The following is a 13435-nucleotide window of genomic DNA, read 5'->3' on the forward strand; positions in this document are numbered from 1 at the left end:
TGGCCAGGGGTGGCCGTGGCCACCCCTGGCCGACTCCTGGCCACCCCATTGGCCACCCCACTGGCCAGTATAAATTTTAGTAGCATCAGTTATGCATCATCCCTAATGCACAGCCAGGCAGGCAAGCCACTCTAGACCTTCGATCGCACACAGTAGCCAGCCCTCTCCCCCGCCCCGCCCCTCCGTCCATGCCACTGTTTCGCGCTCAGACAGCAACAGCTCAGCGCGTGCCCGTCGGTCAACAATTTCAAAAGAAGTTAAGAAAGAAGACAAAGAAGACTACCGGTAAGTAAATAAGTCAAAAATATTCTTTAGTAAAAGAAGAAGGGGAATTATGTGTCGTGACATGTGCTTTTTAAATTCCAAATGGTTACAGTATACTGTTACAGCAGCTTTTTGATGTGTTTTTGACACGTTCTGACAAGAGTTACCTAGCTAACGTCGTTAGCTGGTGCATGTATATGTTATGTCAATTTTCAGACAATGAAGAGAAAGTCCACAGACATCTCTTCTTATTTTATGTTTCTGTCCTTGCTTTTATTTGTATCTGCCAGTATCTGCTTTTCCCCATTAACTGTTTTGTTTACAATAAATGTACACCTTATGCCAAATATAATTGCAAAATAAAAAGAATTGTTTTGCAACTCAAAATGTTAACTGTACTGTTATTAGTCTATGCACATTATATCATTAGTAACATTAAATATAACACAATAAACCAAAGTATATCAGTAGGAGTTTCCTTAAGTCTTTCTGATAGTTTTCTACAGGCCGGTTTACTACAACAGTAGAATAAAATTCTGAAATTATGGTTTATAGTTTTGGTGTGCCACCCCAAGATTTTAAGTGGCCCCATCTGGCCACCCCTATGAAAAATTTCTGGAGGCGCCACTGGTTAGCGGCACTGAATGTAAACAATGCCACTAAAACGGAATGAAACTCACATATTCTGCTGATTATTGCTGCTGAAAATGGTCAATTATTGTCATGTTTTGGGCTGTACTAATCGGTCAGACTGGGAAAAACATTTGTAGTATAGACTGCCAAAAGTTATAACAAATCAAGGAGAAGAATGCAAAAAAAAACTGTCTGAAAAACAAAAGAAATTTGTGGTTTGCCAAAAATAAATAAGATTTTCAGTGCAAAAATCTTGACAACATTCGTGTTTGTTCTTATTATTTGCGAAGGACATTATTAATTACATTATTCTTATTAAGTGCAAAAGGACATAGGACACAAGTGCAAAGGACATAAGTGCAAACCCCTCTGTATGTCCTCACTGAAATCCTGGCAAAGAAAGCGATACCAACTAAGAAGTAGTGGTATAACGGTACACAGATGTCACAGTTCGGTACGTACCTCGGTTCGAGAGTCACGGTTCGATACGATTTCGGTACAACAGAAAAAAAAAATCTACCATGCTAAGTTTCTTTTCATTTATTTTGAACACAGTAGTCCAAATTACAATGTTTTTCCACCTACATGTGAAAATACTACATATTATATCAAATTAATGTCATATATAGGCTATAAAATCTGCAGTACATATATACATACAAGAAATAAATACTTTAAATACTTTACTTTATATTAATACTTTAATTTAGTTAACTGATAGACAAGGGAAAAAACTGTGCGACATTTAATGTAGCCTATATTTGCTGAGTTTCAGTTCAGTTTTATGACAAAAAGGAAACTCAAATGGCAGAAAGCGACACTCTATTTGTTTTTTGTTTAAGTTGACTTTGTTGGTATGAGGAAAGTTTAAGTAACGCTCCGGCGCACACAAACACAAAACATATCAGTTCCAGGCTTCTAGCATTGCTAACTTGACAGTGCAGTTGGTAACTTACTTAACCAAAATAAAACAAAGTGAACCAAACATCAGCGCACCCGCCTCATTGTGTCAACGCGACTAGAGTACAAAATCTATAATTTACATAATAAATATTAGTTTAGCATTTGGATGCATCGCAAACAAGATAATATTTTGCTTTATTTGGATTTGTGCCGAATGAGAGAGGTAGGAATCAATGCGTTCAGAATCCGCACATGGTAACGGTGCACAACTCCTGGCATTCGCTGTTCTTCTGCCGGCGGTTATCAAACAGAGTTGCGTTACTGCCGGTGTCCCCTTCTGGATCGAGGGTGCACCGAACCGTCTCATGCACCGAACCGAGATGCCCGTACTGTGACGGTACGGTACGAATACATGTATCGTTACACCCCTACTAAGAAGCCACTCTGTGCTCACACTACACATACCATTCTTTGAAAATGCGTTCTCTGCGCAGTGCATGGTTTGCTGCATCTTTCAGCAAAGCAAGATTAACTATGACACTATAGCTACATTTCATATGACTTCCCAGCTGTCTTTTACAGCTTTTCACACCGATTATGCAGGTGTGTAGCTTGAACTATGAAATTTTTAAAATTGAGTGTTTGCAATTAAAGGATACAGTGAAATATGGGGATATTTTCCTTTTGTAGTATCACCATTCTACCTCTGGACTTTATGCATAACCATGCTCGGAGTTGTGCTTATATTTACACACATTCCTACATGTAAGTACAAGTTAATAAATAAAACACTTTGCATTAAACTGTTCTTACGCACTCCCCTGATAGCACATGCACATCACAGAGACGTCTATTTGATGTCTGCATGTATGTCAACTGCAAGACATATTTTGTTTGAGTATTTGCTCATCTGTAATACGTCTTTTGGACGTTTCCTATCAGATGTCAAATAGATGCACATTAGATATCTTTAAGATGTTTATGCTTTAGAATGTATGTAAAACGGACATGTGAAAGATATCTGTCAGACGTTTGTACACAGCAGATACTTTCCAGATCAAGAGATCTTTAACAGACATCTTGCAGATCTACGTGTGCTATCTGGATCATTACGCACACATCTGTGCATATGCACTATTGATAAATGAGAGCAGGGCAAAAAGATTCAACTGATTTCCTATTTATGGAGAGTTGCATGCAGCCATTCAGCGTTTCAATCAGCTGTAGAGAGATACGATATATTGTTTTCACTCAGTCTATCGAGAGTCATCTGTGAGAGAGGATTTTCGTGCATGAACTAAATGTCAGCATTAATTTAACCAGTAACAAGATATGGGAGAAGTGTTCTGAATTCTCAGAGAACAGATCTCTGTACAAGCAATTTGGCACCGCAGTGCTCTGAAAGACAAATTGATAGATCCATCTATTCATGTGGAATTTTGTCCTTCTCTACCTCATTTAGCAAAATGAGTGACAAGATATCCACTTCCTCATCCCCAAGATTTTCCAGCGCTTCTCTTGGTCAGGGAACAGTGAAAGGGTGAAAAACTTTGAAACAAGAAAGAGGCTTTCAGATTTTTAAGTCTGTTGTAACTATGCCGTCAATAATCTTCTGTGCCCTCACCCCCTCTAGCAGGTCACTGGCTTTTTGAGAGCTCCACAGAAGCACATACTGCCATTATTTTTCACTGTGACCTTTTGGTTTAATTATACAATTATTCTATAGCGTAATTCTGACCCCTTTGGCTTGCCATACAGGGCGGCACTTTGAACTTTGGTCCGAGCAAATAAACGGTCCCTGTGACGCGATTCAAATGAGTCGTGCCGTTTCGTTCCGCTTTTGGGACATAAAAATTATATTGAACATTTATCGAACTCCTCATATCGTTTTATCGAGGAAAATTATATCGCCAAAATTATCGCCCAGCCTTAATTGATATGAGATTTTTCACAACTTTAGACTGTTTCAGAATGTAACAGGATAGAAAAGAATGTCTTACAGGCAAGAGCACAATGGTCCCTATTTACTTTGTCCCATTGAGTTCAGTCTTTGTGGGTTAGTGTATAAATTGTAATTTCTTTGTATTTGTTATTTTTTCGACTTGTAGAAAGGTTAATGAGTGATTCACATGATCTGTGTTACTGCACACTGTTTATATATAAGGGGATCTGTATATATACACACACACACACACAGATCCTCCTTATTAAAATTAGAAATTTTATGAAAATCTGCCAAAGCTCTATAAACACTTTACAAATATATTATTAGATCTTCATGGTAATATATAAATATAAGAATTTTAAGTCTGTTGTGAACCAAAAAAAAATGTTGTTAAATGCTGAATACATAAGTAAAAGATAAATGAAGGCTGAAAGAGTGAGAGCTGTTATATTTACCCTCAGGTCAAGTGTACCTGGAAGATTAAAGTATGATATGAACTCAGTGTTTCTTCTAATAAGACGACAACAGTGCAGAGTGACTGTTTCTTCAAAAACGACAACAATATGTTGGCTGGCGACAGCCTATGACTTCACTTCCAGCACGACTCGTCGCTTCCGGTGTGGCCACAGTATAAAAGGACGCCGGTAGAACACAACACTTACTGGGTCCGAAATGGCATACTGAATGAGTAGGTACTTCATTTAAATAACTACTTACTTAACGAACCATTGGTCTTCTTTAGTAGCAAGCATACATTTTAAATCATGATAAACACAGTTAAAACCACACATAATGGTACCTCAATACCATGGTAAAAATATAACTACTTGGTTTTATAGGTAGCCTATTTGTATGAAAAACGGTAGTCTAAAAACATTCAGTATAAATGCACACATGCTATAAATACATACATACATACATACTATAATTATATACCATTACTCCTGTAATAAAAGTCAGTGTGAATATCCCACATTGCTGCCACAATACCATGGTGCAGTGAGTGTTACTACAGTAAATCTATGGTAAATGATGGCGATGTGTAGATTGAAAAGCCTTCTGACTGTCTCGTTGCACACAGCTTTATACTAGTTTGGATCACAGAGTCATTTGTGTTCATCGCTGAATTCAGGTGTCTCACACTGGATCTCACAGCGCTGTTTAGTGCTCGCTTGACGGAGACGTTCACATATGGCGTCTTTTGCTCGTTCAAGTTTGTTATTTCAAATGTCGGCGCGCGCGCTCATAACGGAAAGGACGCGCATGCAACGCGCTCGGTTTTTCCAGACGCGTCCGTGCCACATCGAGATCTGCTCCAGTGAGCTCGCGCAGGGCTATGGCAAGCCAAAGGGGTCAGAATTACGCTATAGATAAATCGCGTTTACATACAATACGCCGTTTTAAACGGCGTTTGAAACAGTATTAGCGTCGTCAAATACGCCGTCCTGATAGCAAACGCCGTAAAAAACGCGCGTAAATGGTACAAAAACTGACTAGTGTTTGGAAAAAGCGCCGCTTTTAACGCCGTATGGCTTGCCACAGAGCACCGTTAAAAACGCCCTTCTGGTTGCACAAAAGCGCGCGTTATTGACGGCGTTTTCCTTGTAGTATAATGAGCCACGCTGATTGTTCTCACCCAATCAATGATGAACAGAACTAGACCAGACTAATTCACCACGGATCGTTTTAGCGGAAGTGCCTGTGATAGGAAATATTTATGTACAAAGTATCACTACTAACATTGAATATAGACCGATTCCACGTCTTTATCACACTTTAATGTAATTGTTAATTACATGGACAGCATTTTAGCATACCAGCCCCATCTGCATGCTGCTAAATAGCAAGATGTTATGTCATGAGGAAGTTAAGCGATTTTAACGTGTTTTAACGTATTTTATTATTTTTGTTGTACCGTCACGTTTATTAGGATTAATCTTCCAGTCTGTCTACAATATGCTATCAAATAACTGCACTCAGACCAGAAGATGTCCGTCCCATCACGCAGAATAAGAGTTTATCTGATGTACCGTTCTGCAAATTAGTCACAATAACGTTCTCTTTCAACATTCCTTCGGTATCTCACTATGGGAATCGCCTCGGGCGTGACCAATCTGGAAGCACCAATTGCACCACGTCTGTCGGTTGACAGACCAATCACGACAGTGACGCGGGAGTCCCGCCTCCCCCCTATATATGTCACTGCATGACGGTCCCCACCTCATTCTCGTTCTCTTCCCCGTGAAGATTTCTTGGAAGCTTTATTTTCTTTTGTACCCCTTTCCGGATTAGCTGCTTAACTGTTCTTGGACGAGCCGTCAAAGTGAAAGTGATTGCTAAGGGACTAACGAGCGAATTAACGTGTTACGGCGAATTCTCTTGTCTGTCTTTTTAAGCGGCACGTTGTGGTGAGCTTAGCAGGTATGGCAAGTGCTAGTTCTGCAAGCGAGGGGCCGAGGGGCAAAGACGCCCCGCGCCCTTGTGCTTGTGGGGCTATGATATCGGCCAAGGATACTCATCCCCTGTGCATTGTATGCCTGGGGGTGAGACACGCTCAGGCGGCACTCGCGAACCCCGAGTGCTGTCCGCACTGTTCCCCCTTCCCGTCAAGGGTTCTGGAGAGAAGAGTGCGGGTGGCAGCCGCTAATAAAGGTGACCCCTCCCTTTCCCCTCCAACTACGGTGGAGACGAAACAGCCCCCTGTATCATGCAGCTGGGGCGACTTTATGGATGAAGTTTCCCCCCGAGCTTCCTCCTCTTTTCCCGATCCTTGCAGAAGGAAGGGAGGAGGAGGAGGACGATGACGAAGCGATCGCTCGTCTGTTAGAGGAGGACGGGGAGGAAGATGATGACGACGCGATCCTACCGTCGACCCCCTCCCGACCGGGAAGCGCGTTAAGCGACGGGTCGCCGGCCTCAGCTCAGGTGGAGCTTGACCTGCTCGAAATGTGCAGGAGGGCGGCGGCAAAACTTTCCATCGATTGGCCGTCACAGCAGACGGGCCAGGGTATGGAGAGAGACCTGTATGACGGCAAGCGACTGCCGTCACGTGCTCCGGCTGTTAAACAGGTCATTCCCGCTGTCCCTGCGTGCGTTTCTGAAATGAAGCGTTTTTGGGACAAACCTTTTTCGCACAGGGTCCCTGTGAAAGGGTTTTCCAGATTGGATGTGCACAACATGGAGGAGCTAGGGATGTCAAATCCCCCTCCTGTTGAGCTGTCAGTAGCGCATCATCTTAATCCTAATCGCAGGGCAGCTTTTTCTTCTGCTTCAGCTTCACTGCCAGGACGTACTGAGCGCTTAACGGCCTCAGTTTTTCAGAAGATCTACCGTTCTTCTGCTCTGGCAGTGAGAGCACTGAACGCCACCTCTCTCCTTACGGCTTATCAAGCAGAGCTCATGGAGGAGATGGGGAGGCAAATGGATGCTGGGTCACCAAACCCAGCCCTCTGGGAAGAGATCTGCGTAATTGCAGATCTTAACCTGAGAACCTCCAGAGGTGCAGTCCAGAGCTGCGGCCGCAGTATGGGCTTGGCGGTGGTTGGTGAGCGAGCCCTCTGGCTGGGACTTTCGGGGCTGTCTGACAGAGAGAAAGTGGATTTCTTGGATGCCCCGGTGGAGCCCAAAGCCCTCTTCGGGGCATCAGTCACTGCTATGCGCCAGCGGTGTGACCTGAGGAAGCAGGAGGGGGAGGCTTTCCAAGCTTGCCTCCCCCGAAAGCCCATTCCTAAGGGCCCTCCATCATCACGCCCTGGTTTTGATGCTCCTCTGAGGAGCAGTCAATCAGCTTTCAGGAGCCCCAGGCCTCCTCAGCCTCAGCAGTCTGACGCACAGTCTAAGCCAGCACAGCCAAAGGGAAAACCTTCCTTTGCTGCAGCTGCAGCCAGACATAGACCGGCAAACCCTCAGGGAGGGAAGAAACGCCGGGCAACCTAACTGGTCCTCGTGTTCCGGAAAAAGGGACGAGCAACAGCACTCTTGGAGTATCTGTTGTTATCCTCCCTCAAAGAGAGCAGTTAATTTCTCCCCCTCCTGCCAAGAGAAGGCGTTGGACTCGGGAATTGTTCATGGAAATGTCAAGAAGTTCTCTTTTGACCAGTTCAGATGTGGAGTTGGCACCAGTTCCCCCAGTGCCCCACAAAGAAGCTCTCCCCCCTCCACCCACGATGTTGTCAGGAAAGGTGGAAGGCAGTTTGCAAGAGAGTATTGGTGGTGTGAAAATAAAGAAATTCCCTGTGCATCCAGGCAGTGGGCCGAGGGCACAGCGAGGTTTGAAAATAAAAACACACATAAAACCAAAATTACTCAATTCAGAGCTGCAATCCCCAGCTCCCCCGCTAGATGGCGCGGCTGCGCCATTAGTGGGCATGGGCTGCAGCGGTCCGCTCGCTGTTCAAGCGGAGAGCTGGCGCGCATGCGCAGTACATCCCTGGGTTCTGTCTACGATAATGCGGGGTTATCGGTTGCAGTTTGCGGTAAAACCTCCCGTGTTCAACAGTGTGCTGATGTCAGCCGCAGAGGGGAAATCTGCTCAGGTTTTAGAGGAAGAAATAGCCTCTTTATTAAGAAAAAGGGCAATTCGAGTTGTGCCGCCGGAGGACAGTCATCAGGGCTTTTACTCCCGGTACTTTGTAATTCCCAAGAGAGGGGGAGGTCTCCGCCCCATTCTGGATTTGCGGATCCTCAACAAACACCTCAGAAAATACAAGTTCAAAATGCCCACATTCAAAACGCTGTCACATTTTATTCGCGAGAAAGACTGGTTCACTTCGGTCGATCTGGAAGATGCGTATTTCCATATAGGCATCTACCCATCACACAGGAAATTCCTCAGGTTTGCCTATCAGGGCACAGCCTACGAATTTATGACTGTTCCGTTCGGGCTCTCACTGGCCCCACGGACGTTTTGCAGATGTATAGAAGCGGCACTATCACCGCTGAGAACAGCAGGTCTCAGAGTGTCGGCTTATTTGGACGATCTCCTTCTTTGCTCTCCGTCACGGCAGCAAGCGGAGACGGACACGAAGTCGCTCGTGTCTCATTTGGTGAGCTTAGGTTTCAAGATAAACGAGACAAAAAGCTGCCTGGTGCCCACACAGGAAATAGTTTATCTAGGCCTCAGACTGAACTCGGATCAGTATCAAGCGTTTCTGTCAGAGGAGCGCATCAGGTCAATTCGCGGCTGTCTATCCCTTTTTCAAAAAGGGAGGAAAGTCCCATTCAGACTGTGTCTGCGCCTTCTGGGGCTAATGGCCTCAACAGTCTCAGTTATTCCTTTGGGACTGTTGCGAATGAGAGAGTTTCAGAATTGGACAGCGTCATTGCACTTATGTCCAAAACGTCACCTCAACCGCAAAGTGATAGTGTCGGCACTTTGCATGCGCGCTCTCCGTTACTGGAAAAACCGCTCGTTCCTCGAATCCGGGACTCCGCTGGGGGCAGTTTCCATGAGGAAGGTGGTAACGACGGACGTGTCGCTCTCAGGTTGGGGGGCAGTGTGCGAGGGCAGAATAGCGAAAGGGAAATGGCCCATCTCGCTGAGACGTGCACACATAAATTACCTGGAACTATTAACAGTGTTTCTTGCTTTGAAACATTTTGTGCAGTTTCTGAGGAACCACCACGTTTTGATCAGATCAGACAACACGACCACGGTGGCATATGTAAACCGCCAAGGGGGCACACGCTCTCCTCAGCTTCACAGTCTGGCACAGAAACTGATTGTGTGGGGCAGAAAACACTTTCATTCATTACGGGCAACGCACGTCCCGGGAATAATGAATGCAGGGGCAGATCTCCTGTCCAGGGGGAATCCTCGGTACAGCGAATGGAGCCTCCACCCTCAGGTAGTGGGCCAGTTGTGGAAGAGATTCGGCCGCGCGGCCGTAGATCTCTTCGCATCGCGCGAAAACAGTCACTGCCCTCTATTCTTCTCGCTAGCGAGAGACGGTGCGCCTATGGGTGTGGATGCCCTAGCGCACCAATGGCCAAACGTACTGCTTTACGCGTTTCCTCCGCTAAGCCTGATCATACCAACTCTAAGAAGGGTAAGAGAGTACGGCCACTCGGTCATACTGATTGCCCCAAACTGGCCGGGGGAAAGTGTGGCTGGCGGAGATAATGCCGCTTTTATTCGACCAGCCGTGGCCTCTCCCGCTACGCAGAGACCTCCTCTCGCAGGCGCGCGGGGAGATATTCCACCCTGCCCCGGACAGGGTTGCTCTTTGGGCTTGGCCCGTGAGAGGTTAAATTTGAACGCTAGGGGATTGCCTTCGAGGGTGATCGAGAAAATTCAGAACGCGAGAGCTGCTTCAACGCGCTCTGCTTACGGTAAGAAATGGAACGTTTTCGAGCAATGGTGCGCACATAAGCGCATTGTTCCTTTTCTCTGTTCAGTTGCAGATGTGTTATGTTTTCTGCAAGAACTTTTGGAAAAAGGCAGAGCTTTTTCCACCGTTAAGGTGTATCTCGCGGCGATTTCTGCGTGTCATGTGGGGATTGACGATAACACTATGGGTCGTCACCCGCTTGTATGCAGGTTTATGAGAGGTGCACGGCGTTTGAACAGAGTGTCAAGGCCTCTGATTCCGCCGTGGGACCTGTCTGTGGTCCTTAACGCACTATCTCGTACACCTTTTGAGCCTATAGACAGCGGTGATCTGAAGCTCCTTTCGCTAAAGACCGCATTATTATTGGCTCTTTCAACTGCAAAACGGGTTAGTGAACTTCATGCTTTGTCGGTTCATAACTCTTGTATGCAGTTCACTATGGATTACTCGAGAGTGTCTCTCAAAACCAATCCAGCGTTCGTGCCTAAGGTGAGCGAGTCAGCTCTAGCCTATAATCAAGTGGATTTAATGGCTTTTCATCCGCCGCCCTTTTCCTCTCCAGAAGAAGAGCGGCTTCACTGTTTATGCCCTGTCCGTGCCTTGCGCTGCTATGTAAACAGAACGAAAGCGCTGCAGAAGAGTAATCAGTTATTTGTCTCATGGGCTGATTCTCACAGGGGTAAACCTATTTCTCGCCAGCGCCTGTCCCACTGGATAGTAGAAGCTATTATAGTGGGTTATAACAGCATGGGCCTTAGCCCTCCAGAAGGGCTGAGAGCTCATAGTACCCAAGGGTTGGCCTCCTCGTGGGCGTGGTTTAAGGGCGTTTCAATTCGAGACATTTGTGCAGCGGCGAGCTGGGCTTCGCCTCACACGTTTGTCAAGTTTTACAAGCTGGATGTTACGGAGCCGTCTTTGGCTCATTCCGTCCTAAGTGTGTAAAAAAAAAAAAAAAACAACTCATGCATATGTTTTATTTTTCATATGTCTCCATTATATTCTGTGAATAATGGGGGTTTTCATTCTTATGTTATCACACATCACTGAGTTGGTTGACACGCCTGCTTCGGACAGCATATCTGCAATACGGGAGTTGTCTATATCCCATAGTGAGATACCGAAGGAATGTTGAAAGAGAACTTTAGGTTACTCACGTAACCCCGGTTCTCTGATAACATGAGTGAGGTATCTCACCACACTTCCCTCCTTGCAGTAGCACGGGGAAGAGATATGCTGAGAATGAGGTGGGGACCGTCATGCAGTGACATATATAGGGGGAGGCGGGACTCCCGCGTCACTGTCGTGATTGGTCTGTCAACCGACAGACGTGGTGCAATTGGTGCTTCCAGATTGGTCACGCCCGAGGCGATTCCCATAGTGAGATACCTCACTCATGTTATCAGAGAACCGGGGTTACGTGAGTAACCTAAAGTTTCTTCATACTGTTTCGCCGTTGCATATATTTCTTGCAAATATGCATCTTATATAAGCGCAACACTGCGGCGCCGGCGCGATCCTTTGCATTGTGATAACAGAAGAAAGAAATATAAATGTCTGCTTTATTTTATGTTCTTCTACCATAACAACAAACTGTTACAATTTCAACCACTGAATTAGCTCACGTGTAACCAATAAAAATATGGAAAAAAATAAAAAAATTATGTGTGTATGGAAGCAATGCACTGTTTTAAATGTATTTTAATGTCATGATTTTTTATATTGTAATGGCATGTTTTTTAGGATTAATTTCCAATCTGTCTAATTTAAGATCAAGATCAGGCAGTGTTAGAAATGTGTAAAAGCTCTTGGGGGATTCCCCTCTTTTACTCTAAGATAAAAGCTTAATTTACGATGATCAGTGAATGAGGTGTCAAATTCTTATATTTAATCAATAAAGTCACTTTAGACTTAATAAGACATTTTAGACTGTTATCACACAAATAAAATCATTAGCAACAAAATTCATCATTTAAATGGAAACGCAGCATCTGAACTGGCATTTAGATGTATTTACCCACTGATTAATGCAAGACATGAATGCATTTAACCTGCAGTTACAAATGCATGAAAATGTTTTAATATTTTAATCCTAAAACGATAAATGCTGATATTTAAAATGACTTATAATAAATAATGAAAAGGTATGGAATTACAACCACCAGTAGGTGTCAGTAAGTCACAGTTAATAAGTGAGTCATTGCGATTGAACCGAATCATTAGAATCATTCAAGAACGAAACACTGTCATGTTGTTTAGAGCAGTGCTTCCCAACCTCGTTCCTGGAGGCACACCAACACTACACATTTTCCAACTTTTCCTGATCAAACACACCTGAATCAACTTATCTCGTTAGTAAAGACTCGAGGACCAGAAATATATTGGTCAGATAAGGGAAACATCCAAAATGTGCACTGTTGGTGTGCCTCCAGGAACAGGGTTGGGAAACACTGGTTTAGAGACGCAAAACATGCAGTGGCTGTGTTGGGAATGATTTTTTTTGTTGGTGAAATAGAGCAAAAATATGCAATATGGTGTCTAAAACGTATTTCTCTTAATATTAACTTAACTTTTGTATAAAATAAATATCACATTTGTTTTTTTTTGCACCAAAAAAAAAAAAAAAAAAAAAACACAATTCGTGTGATATTGATTAACTATATGAAATGGTGTAAATATACATTTTCTGTCCCCATATCCTGAATTTTGGGAAAATGCATTAACAATTATTCCGCTTTTAATTTATTTAAAAAAAACTGTCAGAATAAATTTAACCATATAAAACTGAGGTTGCTACAATTTTTACAGATGTTACTGATTGATAATGAACAAAAATTTACCTCTGCATCCTCAAGCTACTATGAAATGTGCATTTTTAAGTGACAAAAAAGTGATATCACTATTATTATTATTATTATTATTATTATTATTATTATTATCATCATCATTATCAGACAACCCAAACCGGTTTCTTGATTTGAAACAATATAACTTATTAGAACATGCAGAAATAATTTTTCTATTTAGATATTTATTATATTAAGGAAAATTAATGGTCTGGCTCCTACAACTTCCACTTTGCAGCAAATATCTGACTTTAAACTGGAAAGATTTGACATTTATCGTGATAATTATCGATATCGACTGATATGAAAAAAATTATCATGATAATTTTTTGGCCTATATTGCCCAGACCTAATATCAGTATTCTAAAATGTAAAGATGATGCTGTGTTAAAGAGATGTGGATTTGTGCTATTTTTTTTTTTTGCCATTTCCTGAGGAAATAGTGGTTTGCATGTGTCAGAGATGGCTTTCTTTTTACAGCCTCCGCCCAGCTCTATTGCATGTTTGGGCAGATAATA

At 43.4% G+C, this 13435-nt stretch overlaps 1 protein-coding gene across 1 annotated transcript; it reads left to right on the plus strand.

Moving 5' to 3' along the window:
• The first annotated feature begins 7818 nt into the window (after positions 1 to 7818).
• On the plus strand, positions 7819 to 11016 carry LOC127160164 (uncharacterized). Its single transcript, XM_051102812.1, is given in 3 exon segments — positions 7819 to 9840; positions 9842 to 9989; positions 10142 to 11016. Coding segments are annotated over 3 exon segments (3045 nt in total).
• The last annotated feature ends 2419 nt before the right edge of the window (positions 11017 to 13435 follow it).

Source organism: Labeo rohita, unplaced genomic scaffold (genome assembly GCF_022985175.1).
Source record: "Labeo rohita strain BAU-BD-2019 unplaced genomic scaffold, IGBB_LRoh.1.0 scaffold_30, whole genome shotgun sequence".
In the NCBI taxonomy this organism is placed as follows: domain Eukaryota; kingdom Metazoa; phylum Chordata; class Actinopteri; order Cypriniformes; family Cyprinidae; genus Labeo; species Labeo rohita.